We start from the raw sequence: 19,746 nt of genomic DNA, 5'->3' as shown, positions 1-19,746 counted from the left end.
TTGCAGTGGATGTCATTAGATGGTTCTTGTTTCAGGTCTTTTGTTCACCAGTTTCCAGTCCTTGCATGTATTGGTTCACTTTATGTTTGTTTGTTTGCTTATTTCAAACCCCCTCACTTAAATCTGCGTTTTCACCTGCCATCTCTTTCATTCCTGCCAAGCATTACAGATTGACTGACCTAGTCACAGATATAGCAACTAGATCAACTTCTCCTCCGCCAGGGCGAGCACACCTTCGAGGACAACACTAGTGAATTTTTGGACTTGGCATACAAGAACAATTTTTTCCGGACAGTTCACTGATTGCTTTTTATTGCACTGGACTAAATAAACTGCACTCATTTCGAACAAACTCCTGCCAAGGCGGGGTCAACCACTACAGCTCCTTCCGAGGCGGCAACTGTTTGTTCCCCCTGATGACTCTGTTGTGGCCATGGATGCCGATTATGAGCTCCCTGTGCTTCCAGTCACGGCCAAGGAGGCAGTCTCTGAACTCTCAGCATGTCACCTGCTCCAGCAGCTTTGTCCTGGTCACCTACTCCATCTGCTTTGTCCTGGTCACCTGCTCCACCGGCTTTGTCCTGGTCACCTGCTCCACCGGCTTTGTCCTGGTCACCTGCTCCACCGGCTTTGTCCTGGTCATCCGCTCCACCGGCTTTGTTCTGGTCTCCTGCTCCTCCGGCTTTGTCTTGGTCACCTGCTCCCATGGCTTTGTCCTGGTCACCTGCTCCACCGGCTTTGTCCTAGTCACCTGCTCCACCGGCTTTGTCCTGGTCTCCTGCTCCACCGGCTTTGTATTGGTCACCTGCTCCACCGGCTTTGTCCTGGTCACCTGCCCCACCGGCTTTGTCCTGGTCACCTGCTCCTCTTGCTTTGTCCTGGTCACCTGCTCCACTGGCTTTGTCCTGGTCACCTGCTCCACTGGCTTTGTCCTGGTCACCTGCTCCACTGGCTTTGTCCTGGTCTCCTGCTCCACCGGCTTTGTCTTGGTCACCTGCTCCTCTGGCTTTGTCGTGGTCACCTGCTCCACTGGCTTTGTCCTGGTCACCTGCTCCACCGGCTTTGTCCTAGTCACCTGCTCCACCGGCTTTGTCCTGGTCTCCTGCTCCACCGGCTTTGTCTTGGTCACCTGCTCCACCGGCTTTATCCTGGTCACCTGCTCCACCGGCTTTGTCCTGGTCACCTGCTCCTCTGGCTTTGTCCTGGTCATCTGCTCCACTGGCTTTGTCCTGGTCACCTGCTCCTCTGGCTTTGTCCTGGTCACCTGCTCCACTGGCTTTGTCCTGGTCACCTGCTCCACCGGCTTTGTCCTGGTCACCTGCTCCACCGGCTTTGTCCTGGTCTCCTGCTCCACCGGCTTTGTCTTGGTCACCTGCTCCTCTGGCTTTGTCCTGGTCACCTGCTCCACTGGCTTTGTCCTGGTCACCTGCTCCACCGGCTTTGTCCTGGTCTCCTGTTCCTCTGGCTTTGTCCTGGTCTCCTGCTCCACCGGCTTTGTCCTGGTCACCTGCTCCTCTGGCTTTGTCTTAGTCTCCTGCTCCTCTGGCTTTGCCCTGGTCACCTGCTCCACCGGCTTTGTCCTGGTCACCTGCTCCACCGGCTTTGTCTTGGTCACCTGTTCCACCGGCTTTGTCTTGGTCACCTGCTCCTCTGGCTTTGTCCTGGTCACCTGCTCCACCGGCTTTGTCCTGGTCACCTGCTCCACCGGCTTTGTCTTGGTCTCCTGCTCCTCTGGCTTTGTCCTGGTCTCCTGCTCCACCGGCTTTGTCCTGGTCACCTGCTCCACCGGCTTTGTCTTGGTCACCTGTTCTACTGGCTTTGTCCTGGTCACCTGTTCTACCGGCTTTGTCCTGGTCATCTGTTCCACCCGCTTTGTCTTGGTCACCTGCTCCTCTGGCTTTGTCCTGGTCACCTGCTCCACCGGCTTTGTCCTGGTCACCTGCTCCACCGGCTTTGTCTTGGTCTCCTGCTCCTCTGGCTTTGTCCTGGTCTCCTGCTCCACCGGCTTTGTCCTGGTCACCTGCTCCACCGGCTTTGTCTTGGTCACCTGTTCTACCGGCTTTGTCCTGGTCATCTGCTCCTCTGGCTTTGCCTTGGTCACCTGCTCCGCTGGCTTTGTCCTGGTCCCCTGCTCCACCGGCTTTGTCTTGGTCTCCTGCTCCTCTGGCTTTGTCCTGGTCTCCTGCTCCACCGGCTTTGTCCTGGTCACCTGCTCCACCGGCTTTGTCTTGGTCACCTTTGCTAAAAAGATCTAACCTTGATCCATCTGTTCTTAGTAATTACCGGCCAATTTCTAAACTACCATTCATTTCAAAGGTTTTAGAGAAAGCAGTGCTCTCACAGTTTACTTCTTACTTAGATGCCTTTAACATTTTGGATAAGTTACAATCTGGTTTTAGAGCACTTCACAGTACAGAGTCAGCCTTGCTTAAAGTTACAAATGATCTATTGTTGTCTACTGATTCAGGGTCATCTGTCATTCTGTTACTGCTAGATCTGAGTGCAGCTTTTGACACGATTGACCATGACATCCTCTTGAAACGACTTCAATATACAGTAGGGGTTCAAGGCACGGCATTACAATGGTTCAACTCTTATTTAAAGGGTAGGACGTTTTCAGTAAATATCGGGTCGTTTACCTCACCTACTGCACCCGTCACTTATGGTGTTCCCCAGGGTTCTATTCTTGGCCCTTTGTTGTTTTCACTCTACATGCTTCCCCTGGGCTCCATTCTCCAGAAACATGGCATAAACTATCACTGCTACGCCGATGACCTACAACTTTACCTTCCAATCAAACTTGAAAATGATTTCTCTATACAACTCCTTTTATCATGTCTTGATGAAGTGAAAATTTGGATGGCGAACAATTTCCTGCAACTAAACACCGACAAAACTGAGGTGCTTCTGCTAGGCCCCACTGCACTCAATACTACTCTGACAAGTAGGTTAGGCTCCCTCAGTGATAGCTTACAACCCTATGTAAAAAATCTAGGGGTCTATTTTGACCCTTCACTACAATTCGACAAACAGGTGAACACGGTTGTAAAGAGTAGCTTCTTCCACCTCAGATCTGTTGCGAAGGTAAAACATTTTCTTTCTCAAAAAGATCTTGAAATTGTCATCCATGCACTAATCTCTTCTAGACTGGACTATTGTAATTCTCTATATGTCGGTCTTCCACAAAGCACTCTATCTCGGCTTCAGATGGTCCAAAATGCGGCAGCCAGACTGCTGACAGGAACAAAAAAACGGGAGCATATTACTCCTGTTCTTGTTTCATTGCACTGGCTCCCTGTCAAGTTTAGAGTTGATTTTAAGGTCCTTCTTTTTGTATATAAGGCTCTCCAAAAATCAACCCCGGATTATCTCTATGAACTTATCCAGCCACATACAACCTCTAGGTCATTAAGATCCTGTAACCAGCTTCTTTTATCAGTTCCTCGTTCACGTTGCAAATCAAAAGGCGACAGAGTTTTCGCGGTTGCTGCACCTAAACTTTGGAACAGCTTACCCTTTAATATCAGGGCCTCTCCATCGCTCAATGCTTTTAAATCTAGCCTAAAGACTCATTTTTATACTCTTGCATTTGAGTGACACTGTGTATGGTACACTGTGTAAATGTACGTAGAAATGTTCTTTTATTCGTTTATTATTATTAATAGTTTTCTTTATTAATTTTTAATTTTTATTTTTTGACCGTCTGTAAAGCACTTTGGATCAACTAATGTTGTGTTTATGTTGTGCTCTATAAATAAATTGACTTGACTTGACTTGACCTGTTCTACCGGCTTTGTCCTGGTCATCTGCTCCTCTGGCTTTGCCTTGGTCACCTGCTCCGCTGGCTTTGTCCTGGTCCCCTGCTCCACCGGCTTTGTCCTGGTCCTCTGCTCCTCTGGCTTTGTCCTGGTCACCTGCTCAGGTGACTTTGTCCTGGTCACCTGTTCCACCGGCTTTGTCCTGGTCATCTGCTCCTCTGGCTTTGTCCTGGTCATCTGCTCCTCTGGTTTTGTCCTGGTCACCTGCTCAGATGACTTTGTCCTGGTCACCTGTTCCACCGGCTTTGTCCTGGTCATCTGCTCCTCTGGCTTTGTCCTGGTCACCTGCTCAGATGACTTTGTCCTGGTCCCCTGCTCCACCGGCTTGGCCTTTTTTTGCCCTAGATTGTCTTCCCCAGGTGTGTCATAACTCGCTACCTTGTTAAGTTTGTTTATGTTTGTTTGCTCATTTCAATAAAGCCCCCAGCACTTAGATCTGCATCTTCACCTGTCATCTTGAACATTCTTGTTTGCTTTGTCTTCACTTGTAAGGACGGCCTCCTAAAATCTAAATAAAACTAGCTGCTTTAGTCAGACTTCATTACTGCAGTGCGACTGTGAATCTTCAGCACGATTTTCTATTTAGATCAAACTTAACAAAAGTCAGAATAATACGTTAATATCTTGCAATTCTGATTTTTCTTCTCAGAATTGTGAGATATAAACTCGAAATTACCTGTTTTACTTTTTTATTCTGTGGCTTCCATAGACTGCTACTGCAGAACTGTCACTTTCTGTCAGCAGGTAGACTCCGCCCACAAAACACGTCATCTGTTTACAAACATCCAAATGGTCTTAAAATAGAAGACTGACTAAATTGCATCAATAAGCTCCTGTTTTACCTGACATACTTCAATATACTTAGCCATATATGATAATGCTGACAATCATATTTGCTTAAATTTTAGGAGAGAGAGAACATTGTCAATAAATCTTTTATTAGCGGCTCTTCAATACAAACCCATCCTAAACAGCGTGCCTGTGTGCATTTTAAATAAAATCAGACATGATAAACAAATGTAATTTCTTATGTTTGATCCTTCATCATTTCAAATAGAGTTTCTGAATTTTATTCATGCATATAAAAATACCCATTATGTTATTCATGATTTAATAATATCATATTTTTCAAGATGTATGATGTTTGTTATGAAACCGCTCGAAGACGAAAAGGTTAATCCAGAATCATAATCCATGTAACAGACAATTGGTCAAAACACTGTGCAGACAATTCAAATATATAACACCTGGGGTCCGTTCTTTGTACGTTGTTAACTCAGTTAGGTGGATTTGATTGTTGGCGATTTGGCATGATCTTGGATTGTTTGGTTCTTCGACGCTCATCCTTGACTTGTTGTCATAGCAACAGGTGCGTAAACTTAAACCTGCCCGGGAGCAGGCTTATTTCATGTAAACAAGATTAGATTGCGGCTTCATAAGCGGAGCTGATACGGGAAGTCCTTTAGCACGTGTACTTTTTGAGAGATATCTTATTCCCTTGAACCCCCTTTGCCCGTTCGCTCTGTATATCATGCTGAGATCACCTGAAATTCACCCAAGAATCTTTATAGTTTAATGTGAATAATTATCATACAGTATCACACGTTTGTTATCATTAGAAATGTCTCAGTGCGACTGGTACAAAGGTCTCATTCTCAAAGAAGTAAACCAAAAGGTAATAAGGTATTTAAGAGTTTAGAAATAATTCACACACAGAGGAGGGTGTGCGCGCGCGGCTCCGCATCCGAAGATGTACGACTTCGAGCCGAATCTGGCCGAGCATATACGTCTCATCACACCGGCACACAGTTTGTGCGTCTAGTAGTTGCTTAAATTTACAAAATGAGCCTACAATAGCAGACATGAGCCCTTTTAATTATGGTCCATGTTTAATAAAAAATGTTATCTAAACTAAATGAAAATGTTTAGTGAAATTAGATGTTCTCAGATTCATTCATTTTGTTCTAATGTAACAAGTAATAATCTCAAGGTTTACTGCTTTACACAATGTAGTGTGGTTTTGGTGAAGTGTACTAAAACAAACATTCACCTGTGTACCTTACTTCTTCTCACCGCTGATTCATGGATGGGCTAACATTTCATTGGCGTTCTGTTCTGACATGATGCACTTTTTCTGAGCGTGTACGCCTGAAGCGCGCACGCACTGTCAAACAGCGCCAAACTGGACTTTTTGGGTTCTTCTCAATATTCCTCCTTGGCTCCTCTGTCCTCCATCCTATGACCCGGAAACCGATCAAGCACAGCCATCTTGAAGGACATCTCAATTCTCTAATTGCACCGCGAGGAGTCGAGGATCGAGGAGTGAGGAGGCTTTCAGAGGAGTCATGAGCGAGGATACACAGGTGTATCCTATGCGGAAGTGTTTTATTGACTAAACGTGACGCGCGTATAAATTCTCCTCCCCCTTCACAATGGTCACAATAATTTGAATTTATACTTTACCCTTGCTGTTTATGTAAACCACACATCTCACATATTTCAACAGGGTATCTTGCTTTATTATTATTCATTATGAATTTCTTAAATAAACAAACTTCAACAACATAAGGGCAGATCCTTTGAACGCTGCTGATGGCGCTGTTAAGTGACGCTCGAGGGATCAAGTATTCCAATGTATAAAAAAAGCTTTTATTCGATTCCTCCGTCCTCATTTTCTTTCCTTGCGTCCTTCCCTCACATCCTACAGTGGAGCTGAGAGGCGAGGAAAGTAAGCGAGGAAAGGAAACGAGGATGCACAAATAAAAAAAGAGAAGCACCCTTTGATTTTTGTTGGGTCAGACCCATCTGCTAGCAACGGGGGGCCGAGACTGAGAGAGCTACATGGACAATTATGCACCAAACAAGCCACTGAAATGTTGCTGTTTTCATGAATTCAAAAGTTGTGTGACCCTCCCTCTAGACTAAAAAAAGTTGGATGACCCTCCCCTCTGGAAAACCTTCTTTGGGCCGATCCAGCCAGGCCTTACAGATGTATGTGGCGATCATGGGCACTCCAGGTGATGCATGTAGCACTAATATTCCATATTATCTTTGAACTGATTATGCAACTGGCGTGATACATTTACCTGACATAATAAAATACAGTTACATGTGGAGTGCCTCAGGGTTCAGTTATCGGCCCTACTCTTTTCTCCATTTATATGCTCCCCTTGGGCTACATCATCAGCGGGCATGGAGTTGCTTTCCACTGCTATGCTGATGATACTCAGCTCTATGTCAGGTTGGACCCCACATCCTATTCATCATCACTCTCCACTTTAAATGTCTGCCTGGAGGAGACGAGGGCATGGATGACTGATAATTTCCTTCAGCTAAACAGCTCCAAAACCGAAGGTCTCCTCATTGGGACCCCACACCAACTTCGATCCCTCCCCTTGACCGTTTACTCATTTGCTGGCCATGACATTTCTCTGACATCCTCTATAAAAAACCTGGGGGTTCGATTCGACCCCCCACCTATCATTTAACACCCATATCCAAATTATCTGTAAAACTGCATTTTTTCATCTCCGAAATATTTCCAAACTCCGTTCTTCCCTCTCTTTTCCTGATGCAGAGAAGCTGGTTCATGCCTTCGTCTCCTCCAGGCTCGATTACTACAATTCACTCCTCATCGGGATCCCGGGCAGGAGCCTGCAGAGACTGCAGTACATTCAGAACTGCGCTGCCAGGGTCCTGATGAGGGTGCCCAAATCTGAGCACATCACACCCATCCTTCATAAACTTCACTGGCTTCCTGTTAGATTCAGGATTGACTATAAGATCTGTCTCCTGACCTGTCAGTGTGTTTACTAGGGGTGCGCCGATCCGATACTCAGTATCGGTATTGCTCCGATACTACCAATATTTGCCGGATCGGGTATCGCCAGACGAGACCATCCAAATCCGATCCGATATTGTAGCCTACGAATTTTATTGTTATACAACACAAAAGGCACAAAAACATTATAAAGCTCTATAATGTTTTCGTGTACTGTATTCCAAAATTTCTGAAGCCATTACATATAGTTTAATGTGAGGTACAGATTTAAATCGTTAAATTAATCTTCACCTAAGTGCTTCCCTCCGCGGCGGCTGTCAGTCACTCTCAGCACTCAAACAGCGCGTCGCGCTCGGGTAAAACAGTCAACACGATGAAACTCTCTCCAAGATGAGTCAATGTTCCTATTATAATACTGTAGATATGTAGATAAAGGTCTATGGTTTGCATAAAAGGACTTTAACGTGCTGGAGTTTCACATGTTACTTTCAACCGGGTGTCTGTTAGATCACAACACAACTCCTCAGTGACCACAACACTGGAGTAGAGAGCGATATAATTGCTCTTCACACGCACATTAACTGAAATTTAAAACTGTTAAAAGGCTCAAACTAATGAATAAATAAAGAAATATATGTATATCTCACTTTTGTGCTTTGAACTTTTCAATGCGACGCGCTGCGCGCCGTGACTCCATGTTGCTTCAAGCTTATCATTCTGCGCAGGGGAAGCGCATAAGGTTTCGTGCCGCTCTGAATTGGAGGCTTTCATATAACAATACTTTTGCGCAATAGCAGTTTATTGATAGCCTTAGTTGTTCTGTCCAATCTATCATATGTTGCTGCATCATTAAAAAGTTGCGCTTAAAATTTTAAAATTAATGTCTTTTAATTATATATATATGTATATATTTTGTCTGTATTGTTTTACAAAGTAAGGAAAATAATGTTTTAGTCAAGCTTTGATGCCTTTAACAAAAGAATAATCCCAGTCTCTTCCCCACAGTGAGGCATACAGATACAGTTTATTAGGTAATTTGGCACTGTTTTTTTAATTATTATTTTAGTATTGGATCGGATCGGTATCGGCCAATACTGAGTCCCAGGTATCGGAATCGGTATCGGAGGCAAAAATGGCGGATCATGCCACCCCTAGTGTTTACGGTAGCGCACCATTGTACCTCAAAGAGCTTATTAATAGGCATACCCCAACCCGTCACCTCCGTTCCTCTGATAGCCATAAACTCCAGGTCCCCAAGTCCAAACTTTGCACCATGGGAGATAGGGCCTTCCAGGTGGTTGCACCTCGATTGTGGAATTCCCTCCCTAACCACCTGAGGGCGCCACAGCCTATAGAGGTTTTTAAAAATAAATTAAAGACCTATTTATTTGTTACTGCATTTTCTTAACATAATTTTTATCTCCTTATGTCTTTGATTGTTTTTATGTGTTTTTACCTGTGCACCTGTAGCACTTTGAGATGTGTTCTTCACGTGTAAAGTGCATTACAAATAAAACTTATTATTATTATTATTATTATTATTAAATTCTAAACATTTGATTTTATTCAAATCGACTCTGACATTATTTTTAGTAAAGAGTTAAAAAAGAATAATCAAATATTCATTCACTTTTAATGATGCACAGATATTATTAAAACCTTTTTTATTTATGGAGTCAGATGAAATAACGACACATGTGATGGATGAAGCACTGTTATTCCATAGAGGGCTATTATGGGGAGCAAAATTATGTTTGTAAATAAATTTCTGTATGTGTGTGTTTATATATTGTCACATTTTCAGCGCACATTACACACGGTTAATTTTATTAAAGATAATCCTGGGAAATGTAAATCATATTTCATTACCATTTAGAAGAAATGCTTTTAACCATTTTAATTCAGAAAGTCAAAATCAATCAGTTTTAAACCCATCATCAAAATTCAGGTGTCCAAGACAAAAAAGTTTGGTTTTTCACTTGTTCAATTTCTTTCCGATCACAAATTACAATTTGATTTAAAAATTAATTAATTAATTAATTAATTAGTTAGTTTAAAATTTTTAAGTTTATAAATAATTACATTAAACATTTAAATTAAAATAAAAAAATTAAGTATTTCGTTGTTTTCAATCGTTTGTAGTATGAAGATCAAGATACTTTATTCATTGCTTTTATTCAATATTGCTTAGCTTAATAGATATTTATTAAATAAATATATTTAGGTATAAGTTAGAAGCTTTTTTTTAAATCTCAGTGGTATTAATAACTTTGGAGATCTGTGATTTATCCTTTAAATCAATGCTTTATCTTATAATTTTAATGTGTTTTCTGTATGTGAATTTCTATGATTTTGAACAGGACTTTTATTTTGGTGTGGCGATGTGACGTCATAAGTCTGCGCCGCGGTCCTGCATCTGTGATTCTGCAGAAGAAAGGTTTGTCTTTTCAATCATTTGAACAAAGATAACCCAACAACAATTTTATAGAGAACTGTGCAACAAGTTAATTACATTTAACAATATAATGTTTCTAATGAAAGTAATGAACAGTTATTTTATGAGTAAAGTGCATCCACATGCGAGTAACAGAAAAGGTGCGCCTCGTTTCGCTCCCTATATTGTGAATCAGTTCATCATAAACACGCTGTTTGCTCTCTGGGAAGTAACAATAGAGAAACGGAGCTTTTCAAAACCGGCTCAGATTCAATTGAATCAAATCAGTTTGTAAGCGCTCGAATTACTGAATCACGCTGACGACTCCTGCAGTTCTCCAGTGTAAATGCGACAAGAACAACAACAACACATGTGGAATGACAACTTCTACAAATCAACTGACAATGGTGTTTTTGTTTTGTGTGTTTTTAGTCCATTAACTCTCTCTGACTGACTCTCTTACCAGTGAACTGAACTACTGAACTAGATCTGATTGAGACGCACTCAGAGATTTAGTTTTGAGTGTTTTTAGTCTAATCAGATCATTTAAGTCCATTAACTCTCTCTGACTGACTCTCTTACCAGTGAACTGAACTACTGAACTAGATCTGATTGAGACGCACTCAGAGATTTAGTTTATAGTGTATTTAGTCTAATCAGATCATTTAAGTCCATTAACTCTCTCTGACTGACTCTCTTACCAGTGAACTGAACTACTGAACTAGATCTGATTGAGACGCACTCAGAGATTTAGTTTTGAGTGTTTTTAGTCTAATCAGATCATTTAAGTCCATTAACTCTCTCTGACTGACTCTCTTACCAGTGAACTGAACTACTGAACTAGATCTGATTGAGACGCACTCAGAGATTTAGTTTTGAGTGTTTTTAGTCTAATCAGATCATTTAAGTCCATTAACTCTCTCTGACTGACTCTCTTACCAGTGAACTGAACTACTGAACTAGATCTGATTGAGACGCACTCAGAGATTTAGTTTATAGTGTATTTAGTCTAATCAGATCATTTAAGTCCATTAACTCTCTCTCTGACTGACTCTCTTACCAGTGAACTGAACTACTGAACTAGATCTGATTGAGACGCTCTCAGAGATTTAGTTTTGAGTGTTTTTAGTCTAATCAGATCATTTAAGTCCATTAACTCTCTCTGACTGACTCTCTTACCTGTGAACTGAACTACTGAACTAGATCTGATTGAGACGCTCTCAGAGATTTAGTTTTGAGTGTTTTTAGTCTAATCAGATCATTTAAGTCCATTAACTCTCTCTGACTGACTCTCTTACCAGTGAACTGAACTACTGAACTAGATCTGATTGAGACGCACTCAGAGATTTAGTTTTGAGTGTTTTTAGTCTAATCAGATCATTTAAGTCCATTAACTCTCTCTGACTGACTCTCTTACCAGTGAACTGAACTACTGAACTAGATCTGATTGAGACGCACTCAGAGATTTAGTTTATAGTGTATTTAGTCTAATCAGATCATTTAAGTCCATTAACTCTCTCTCTGACTGACTCTCTTACCGGTGAACTGAACTACTGAACTAGATCTGATTGAGACGCTCTCAGAGATTTAGTTTAGAGTGTTTTAGTCTAATCAGATCATTTAAGTCCATTAACTCTCTCTCTGACTGACTCTCTTACCAGTGAACTGAACTACTGAACTAGATCTGATTGAGACGCACTCAGAGATTTAGTTTTGAGTGTTTTTAGTCTAATCAGATCATTTAAGTCCATTAACTCTCTCTCTGACTGACTCTCTTACTAGTGAACTGAACTACTGAACTAGATCTGATTGAGACGCACTCAGAGATTTAGTTTAGAGTGTTTTAGTCTAATCAGATCATTTAAGTCCATTAACACTCTCTCTGACTGACTCTCTTACCAGTGAACTGAACTACTGAACTAGATCTGATTGAGACGCACTCAGAGATTTAGTTTTGAGTGTTTTTAGTCTAATCAGATCATTTAAGTCCATTAACTCTCTCTGACTGACTCTCTTACCAGTGAACTGAACTACTGAACTAGATCTGATTGAGACGCACTCAGAGATTTAGTTTTGAGTGTTTTTAGTCTAATCAGATCATTTAAGTCCATTAACTCTCTCTGACTGACTCTCTTACCAGTGAACTGAACTACTGAACTAGATCTGATTGAGACGCACTCAGAGATTTAGTTTTGAGTGTTTTTAGTCTAATCAGATCATTTAAGTCCATTAACTCTCTCTGACTGACTCTCTTACCAGTGAACTGAACTACTGAACTAGATCTGATTGAGACGCACTCAGAGATTTAGTTTATAGTGTATTTAGTCTAATCAGATCATTTAAGTCCATTAACTCTCTCTCTGACTGACTCTCTTACCGGTGAACTGAACTACTGAACTAGATCTGATTGAGACGCTCTCAGAGATTTAGTTTTGAGTGTTTTTAGTCTAATCAGATCATTTAAGTCCATTAACTCTCTCTGACTGACTCTCTTACCTGTGAACTGAACTACTGAACTAGATCTGATTGAGACGCTCTCAGAGATTTAGTTTTGAGTGTTTTTAGTCTAATCAGATCATTTAAGTCCATTAACTCTCTCTGACTGACTCTCTTACCAGTGAACTGAACTACTGAACTAGATCTGATTGAGACGCACTCAGAGATTTAGTTTATAGTGTATTTAGTCTAATCAGATCATTTAAGTCCATTAACTCTCTCTCTGACTGACTCTCTTACCGGTGAACTGAACTACTGAACTAGATCTGATTGAGACGCTCTCAGAGATTTAGTTTTGAGTGTTTTTAGTCTAATCAGATCATTTAAGTCCATTAACTCTCTCTGACTGACTCTCTTACCTGTGAACTGAACTACTGAACTAGATCTGATTGAGACGCTCTCAGAGATTTAGTTTTGAGTGTTTTAGTCTAATCAGATCATTTAAGTCCATTAACACTCTCTCTGACTGACTCTCTTACCAGTGAACTGAACTACTGAACTAGATCTGATTGAGACGCACTCAGAGATTTAGTTTTGAGTGTTTTTAGTCTAATCAGATCATTTAAGTCCATTAACTCTCTCTGACTGACTCTCTTACCAGTGAACTGAACTACTGAACTAGATCTGATTGAGACGCACTCAGAGATTTAGTTTATAGTGTATTTAGTCTAATCAGATCATTTAAGTCCATTAACTCTCTCTCTGACTGACTCTCTTACCGGTGAACTGAACTACTGAACTAGATCTGATTGAGACGCTCTCAGAGATTTAGTTTTGAGTGTTTTTAGTCTAATCAGATCATTTAAGTCCATTAACTCTCTCTGACTGACTCTCTTACCTGTGAACTGAACTACTGAACTAGATCTGATTGAGACGCTCTCAGAGATTTAGTTTTGAGTGTTTTTAGTCTAATCAGATCATTTAAGTCCATTAACTCTCTCTGACTGACTCTCTTACCAGTGAACTGAACTACTGAACTAGATCTGATTGAGACGCACTCAGAGATTTAGTTTAGAGTGTTTTTAGTCTAATCCGATCATTTAAGTCCATTAACTCTCTCTGACTGACTCTCTTACCTGTGAACTGAACTACTGAACTAGATCTGATTGAGACGCTCTCAGAGATTTAGTTTTGAGTGTTTTTAGTCTAATCAGATCATTTAAGTCCATTAACTCTCTCTGACTGACTCTCTTACCAGTGAACTGAACTACTGAACTAGATCTGATTGAGACGCACTCAGAGATTTAGTTTAGAGTGTTTTTAGTCTAATCCGATCATTTAAGTCCATTAACTCTCTCTGACTGACTCTCTTACCAGTGAACTGAACTACTGAACTAGATCTGATTGAGACGCTCTCAGAGATTTAGTTTTGAGTGTTTTAGTCTAATCAGATCATTTAAGTCCATTAACTCTCACTCTGACTGACTCTCTTACCAGTGAACTGAACTACTGAACTAGATCTGATTGAGACGCACTCAGAGATTTAGTTTAGAGTGTTTTTAGTCTAATCAGATCATTTAAGTCCATTAACTCTCTCTGACTGACTCTCTTACCAGTGAACTGAACTACTGAACTAGATCTGATTGAGACGTCTCAGAGATTTAGTTTTGAGTGTTTTTAGTCTAATCAGATCATTTAAGTCCATTAACTCTCTCTGACTGACTCTCTTACCAGTGAACTGAACTACTGAACTAGATCTGATTGAGACGTCTCAGAGATTTAGTTTTGAGTGTTTTTAGTCTAATCAGATCATTTAAGTCCATTAACTCTCTCTGACTGACTCTCTTACCAGTGAACTGAACTACTGAACTAGATCTGATTGAGACGTCTCAGAGATTTAGTTTTGAGTGTTTTTAGTCTAATCAGATCATTTAAGTCCATTAACTCTCTCTGACTGACTCCCTTACCAGTGAACTGAACTACTGAACTAGATCTGATTGAGACGCTCTCAGAGATTTAGTTTTGAGTGTTTTTAGTCTAATCAGATCATTTAAGTCCATTAACTCTCTCTGACTGACTCCCTTACCAGTGAACTGAACTACTGAACTAGATCTGATTGAGACGCACTCAGAGATTTAGTTTTGAGTGTTTTTAGTCTAATCAGATCATTTAAGTCCATTAACTCTCTCTCTGACTGACTCTCTTACCAGTGAACTGAACTACTGAACTAGATCTGATTGAGACGCACTCAGAGATTTAGTTTTGAGTGTTTTTAGTCTAATCAGATCATTTAAGTCCATTAACTCTCTCTGACTGACTCTCTTACCAGTGAACTGAACTAGATCTGATTGAGACGCTCTCAGAGATTTAGTTTTGAGTGTTTTTAGTCTAATCAGATCATTTAAGTCCATTAACTCTCTCTCTGACTGACTCTCTTACCAGTGAACTGAACTACTGAACTAGATCTGATTGAGACGCACTCAGAGATTTAGTTTTGAGTGTTTTTAGTCTAATCAGGTCATTAAGGCCATTAACTCTCTCTCTGACTGACTCTCTTACCAGTGAACTGAACTACTGAACTAGATCTGATTGAGACGCTCTCAGAGATTTAGTTTAGAGTGTTTTTAGTCTAATCAGATCATTTAAGTCCATTAACTCTCTCTCTGACTGACTCTCTTACCAGTGAACTGAACTACTGAACTAGATCTGATTGAGACGCACTCAGAGATTTAGTTTTGAGTGTTTTTCTTTCTGTTAATTATTCTCCTCTTAAACAGGACAGAGTCCAAACACACAGGAAAACTCCTGGTGAAGCGACTGAGATCCACGTGACACGCTATTATAAAGATGGCGTTTATTAAAGAGGAGAGTGAAGACGTGAAGATTGAAGAAACATTCAGAGTCAAACATGAAGATACTGAGGAACAAACAGGTTGGTTTCGTTCTCAAAGTATTTCTTTAGTTATTCTGTGTCGTGCATCTCTTTATCTATATTTATACATGCAACCTGTGTGACAAAATGAATGATTTTAAATTACATTAAATTACAACTATTTTGTGTGTCCTATAGGACTGTTTTCTTAATCCATTTGGCCAGAATTTTGAGATCCGTCTCTCCAAGTGTTTGAAGTCAAAGGGTCTCAAAGGGTGTATTGCAGGTTAGAGTAGGCCTACCCAGTGAGTCAATGTATAGAAAATAGAAAAATAATGTAGGAACTAGATTTAAACCAGTGGCGGAGGCAGGAAGTAGATGATGGGTGGGCCTGTAAAAGTGTGGCTGGGCTGGAATAATTCGCATCATCCAATGGTTTTTTAACTGGCTTAATTTGGGAGCAAAAAAAATGATGGGCCGTCCCTCAGTGGCGCAAATTCACTAAAAGTCAAGGTATGGCAAGTTCAAATGACGCTATTTAATCTAACAATATTACGTGACGATATCAATTCAAGTAAGTCAAAAACAAGTCACAACATTAACCAACAGCACCAACTGATTTAAAAACCTATAAATATATTTAAAAAATAAATCACATATTTTGGAAATGACCTGCTAACAGGCTGCTATATGAATGAATAAAAATTCCCCTACGATTCTACAAAAAAAGGTGAAATAGAGACCTCATAAATTAGTGAATTTGGTTGGTTTAAAAGCCACTACATAGGTGTATCCAGGTTATTACGGCGCCCTATCAACATTGATGATCTCAGTCGTGTCTTTATCCGGTTTGTTACGGAGAACATTCTCTCAACGCTGCAGGACGTCATAGGCATCGTTATAATGGTCCTTAACAGACTGTTAAGAACTTCATTCAGTGAGGGGAATTTTCTGTTCTCTGTATCAGCTCTGCGTCTAATGTGTTGGGGGAAACGGTGTATTCATCATTACAAACTGCATGGTGCTTTAAGCGGTTCTTTCAGGCCAAAAGTGCTGGATCCAGGTAAGAGGGTCGCCGACGCTCGCATGATTGCATATGTGTCCGATTGCTCAGCTCTGCTATCTGCCTGTCTAGAATACAGTTCCACAATACCCTTAAATCATCATTGCTTTTGACAGCGTGCGTTTTCCCTAGTGTTGTGGTGACGACAGACTCGTGGAATTCAGCCGGCATCTTGTGCTCACGAGAAGTAGTAACATCCCAGTTAGCCATGTCGTGCTTGGCCTTTAACCCAATCCCAACCCAACCCAACCCAAGCGGTTCAATGACCTCAAAGATCCTCTGTGAAACTCCAACACCAGACATTTCTGCTGTTTCAATAAAGCCTATCGCCCGTTCTTTAATTACTCCGCTATGAATGAAACGGATACAGACAGCAACAAGTTCACGTTTTGATTGATCTTTATACTCATCGGCAATTACGGCAAAATATGCGGGTTGTTCGGTCAGCTCTGCCTTTATGTTAGGGAGTAGCAGCTCGTCCTGAACCTGGTGGCTCATAAGCGTGACATTTCGGGGAAGTTCTTTTAATCTATTTCCAATAGTTGGATCGTACTTCGATATGAACTTCAATAGCTCCAGGAAATTTCCTTTATTAAGTGCGTCTCCTGTTTCCCTGTGGCCTCTGAGGGGAATGTCCAGCTTGGCACACAGCATAACGATGTCCAAAACAAATTTACCGTGTTGCCTGTTTCGCTCTACAAATGAAACGGCTTCACCGTGCAGTTGATTTAACACAGTCACCAGACTCTGAGGTGCATGGCTTTCCCTGTAACTTTCCCTGTGCATTAACCTTAGAAAGCGCAAGTGCGTGCGTGCGGCTTACTAGACTCATGTTTGTTACAGGCCTGTCGGAGGCGTTTCCAATTTTTATAACCGTGAATCTTTATAACCGTTTTACTGTATTCAATCCATTTATACTGTTCATACCAATTAGAATTGAAGGAGCGTGACTTTCCATCAATTATGGGCATCTTATATTTTCCCAGCACTGGTTAGGCTAGTTCCTCTATCGCGGACAGATCTTAAGGTCCATGATTTAGATGTACCGATTCCGAAGCTGTTGGAGGAAGAAGATCATTGGAGTCTGAAGCATTATTATCATTAGCATCCGACTTTCAGGATGTTGCCGTGTCTACGCATTCATTCCCAGGAGACTCACGAAGATCCTGTGTTTCTTCAGCGTCAGCCGGCAAAACTGTCTAGACGTGTTTTTTTTAAAACTCTGTCATCGATAGTTGTTTAGCCATTGTTGCTGCTAGCTAGACATAAAAAGAGCCGAATCAAGAGACAGAGATTTTGGCGATTATTATATAATTAATGATAATAATATTAGGATAGTTCTAAAGCATGAGAAAACATTTAAAATTTTAAAGAATTATTTAAGAGTTATTAAACGTTAGAATAAAATATTTATTAAAAAAATAATGTATTTCCATGGCCATTCCATTTTTAAAACCATTTAATTCTGATTTGAAGCTTGTGACATAAACGCACACATCAACCCGATCACTTTATTTAGCGTTAATGATTCATACGTTCAGATTCATCGAATGAATTCATTCTGATTGAAACAAAAGGTGTCTATGTAAACATATCCAGTCAGTGTTGCCTACTTAACTGCTTACTCGTAGCAACACAGCTAAAAGTACAATGTCCAACATATGAGGAATATTGTCTTTTAGTCTACTTCTACATGTTGAGATGGCTTCTCAAAAGCCTTGTACACACTGTGTTTGTGATGTTTGCGTTGTTAGAGGCGAGACGCGCAGAAGGGTTTGCAATGTTGCTTTATTTTTGTAATTGCGCTGGGTGTCACTAGTGTAGTAGCAGAAACGACATACTTCACCGTTAAACGCTCGTTTTAAGCTTTAAGTGCTATTGCTCAGTGCGATCACGTGAAAAAGGAAAACAAAAACATAGCAGGAGAGAGAGACCCGAGTCCTGACAAACTATATCATGAAGAGAAATGCCATACACGCACGTGGCTTATATGTATACATTTCAGGAAACCGCTTGCTCACAAATATCACATGCAAAAAATGTGCATGTGCCATAGCTTACCTTGTATGGCTGATGTTTGTTCTAAACAAGTCAGAGTCGGCTGGGTTTTGAATTGAAGATGTTTGATATTGTCATAAAGGTCGCTGCTAGTTGAAATCCGGTTATTTGCGCGAAGAAGAACATTACTATGGGCGCTGGCGTGTGACGTGACTGAAGAGACGAATTTGCAAGTTCTTATTAATATTAGGAATAGGATAGAGTTTTAAATCATGAAAAAACAAATCACATTTACAATAATTATTGAAGAATTGTTTAACGTTAGAAAATTGTATTATCAAAAAATAAATGAATTTCCCCTAATCTGACTGGGTGGGTAAGCTGTCAATCTAGGCCCACCCATAGCTCCGCCCCTGATTTAAATATAAATATATATATATACTTATAAAACAATATTAAGGCTTCTGGAGTCATTTTTGTGCGAATTTTCCTCACGCATCTGAAAACCGCCGAACCGGAAGTGACGTAACGGGAGGGAGTGCGGTCAAAGTAAACAATAGGAAAGCAATGGATCGCGATGACAGTTCAGATGCTGAGGGAAATGTAGAAATGTAAATGTTTACTCGTATGACGGACCTCAGCTGTATAATTATGAGCCAAGAGAGCAATCACGATCACTACTGTATAAAAACTTTATATGTAGAAACAGCCAACACAAACATTAAAGTGGTTTTGTACAAATTGACAATTAATTATAGAACTATTTATAAGTTTTGGCTGCAGACTAATAACAAACACATAAATGCATTACATTACAAGTTTATGTAGGGTATGTTCAGGAATTACATTAAAGATGAGCTGAACTGAAATTTGAGTAAAGGTGATATAACAGATGTAGCTTATTCTCATTGGTACAATTATTAAAATGGCAGAATTTGTTTAAAGGGATAAAATGGTACGTTGAAAATGTTGTTGTTACACGGGCTCCGCCATGTTGGATTGCTACGTTTGGCTACGTCACTGGCATGGTAAGCTACTCCGTTGCCAACCAACACTAGCAGAGCAGCCGTAGCATGTGAATAGTCTGAGGCTAGCTGAGGAAACAGAAACCAACAGGTCTAGGGGGGGTTCATACTGTATTGCCCCTGGCTGTAGTAATGAATTGTATAGGGCTAAGGCAGCTGGGGTTACGATACATTTTCACAGGCTACCTTTGACAAGGAAACCAGCCCTCAAGTCATGGCTAGCTGCCTTAAAACTGTCTAGCCCTCCGACAGCCTCTGGATTTCGAGTCTGTATGGAGCATTCTTTAGCGACAGACTATTTATTTTTATTTAGCTACAA

General features: G+C 40.7%; 1 protein-coding gene across 1 annotated transcript in view; it reads left to right on the top strand.

Moving 5' to 3' along the window:
* Positions 1 to 9,968: 9,968 nt before the first annotated feature.
* Positions 9,969 to 19,746, top strand: part of LOC143718562 (uncharacterized) — a 62,097-nt gene continuing 52,319 nt past the window's right edge. Inside the window, exons 1-2 of the mRNA XM_077209580.1 lie at positions 9,969 to 10,036; positions 15,247 to 15,401. Coding sequence (XP_077065695.1) covers positions 15,317 to 15,401 — 85 coding nt within the window. The 5' untranslated portion in view covers positions 9,969 to 10,036; positions 15,247 to 15,316. The remainder of the gene's footprint in view (positions 10,037 to 15,246; positions 15,402 to 19,746) is intronic.

This window comes from Siphateles boraxobius, unplaced genomic scaffold (assembly GCF_051911475.1).
Source record: "Siphateles boraxobius isolate OS27281-9 unplaced genomic scaffold, OSU_SipBor_1 61, whole genome shotgun sequence".
In the NCBI taxonomy this organism is placed as follows: Eukaryota; Metazoa; Chordata; class Actinopteri; order Cypriniformes; family Leuciscidae; genus Siphateles; species Siphateles boraxobius.
Note: the sequence above shows the minus strand (reverse complement) of the source record. Positions and strands in the feature narration are given on the sequence as shown.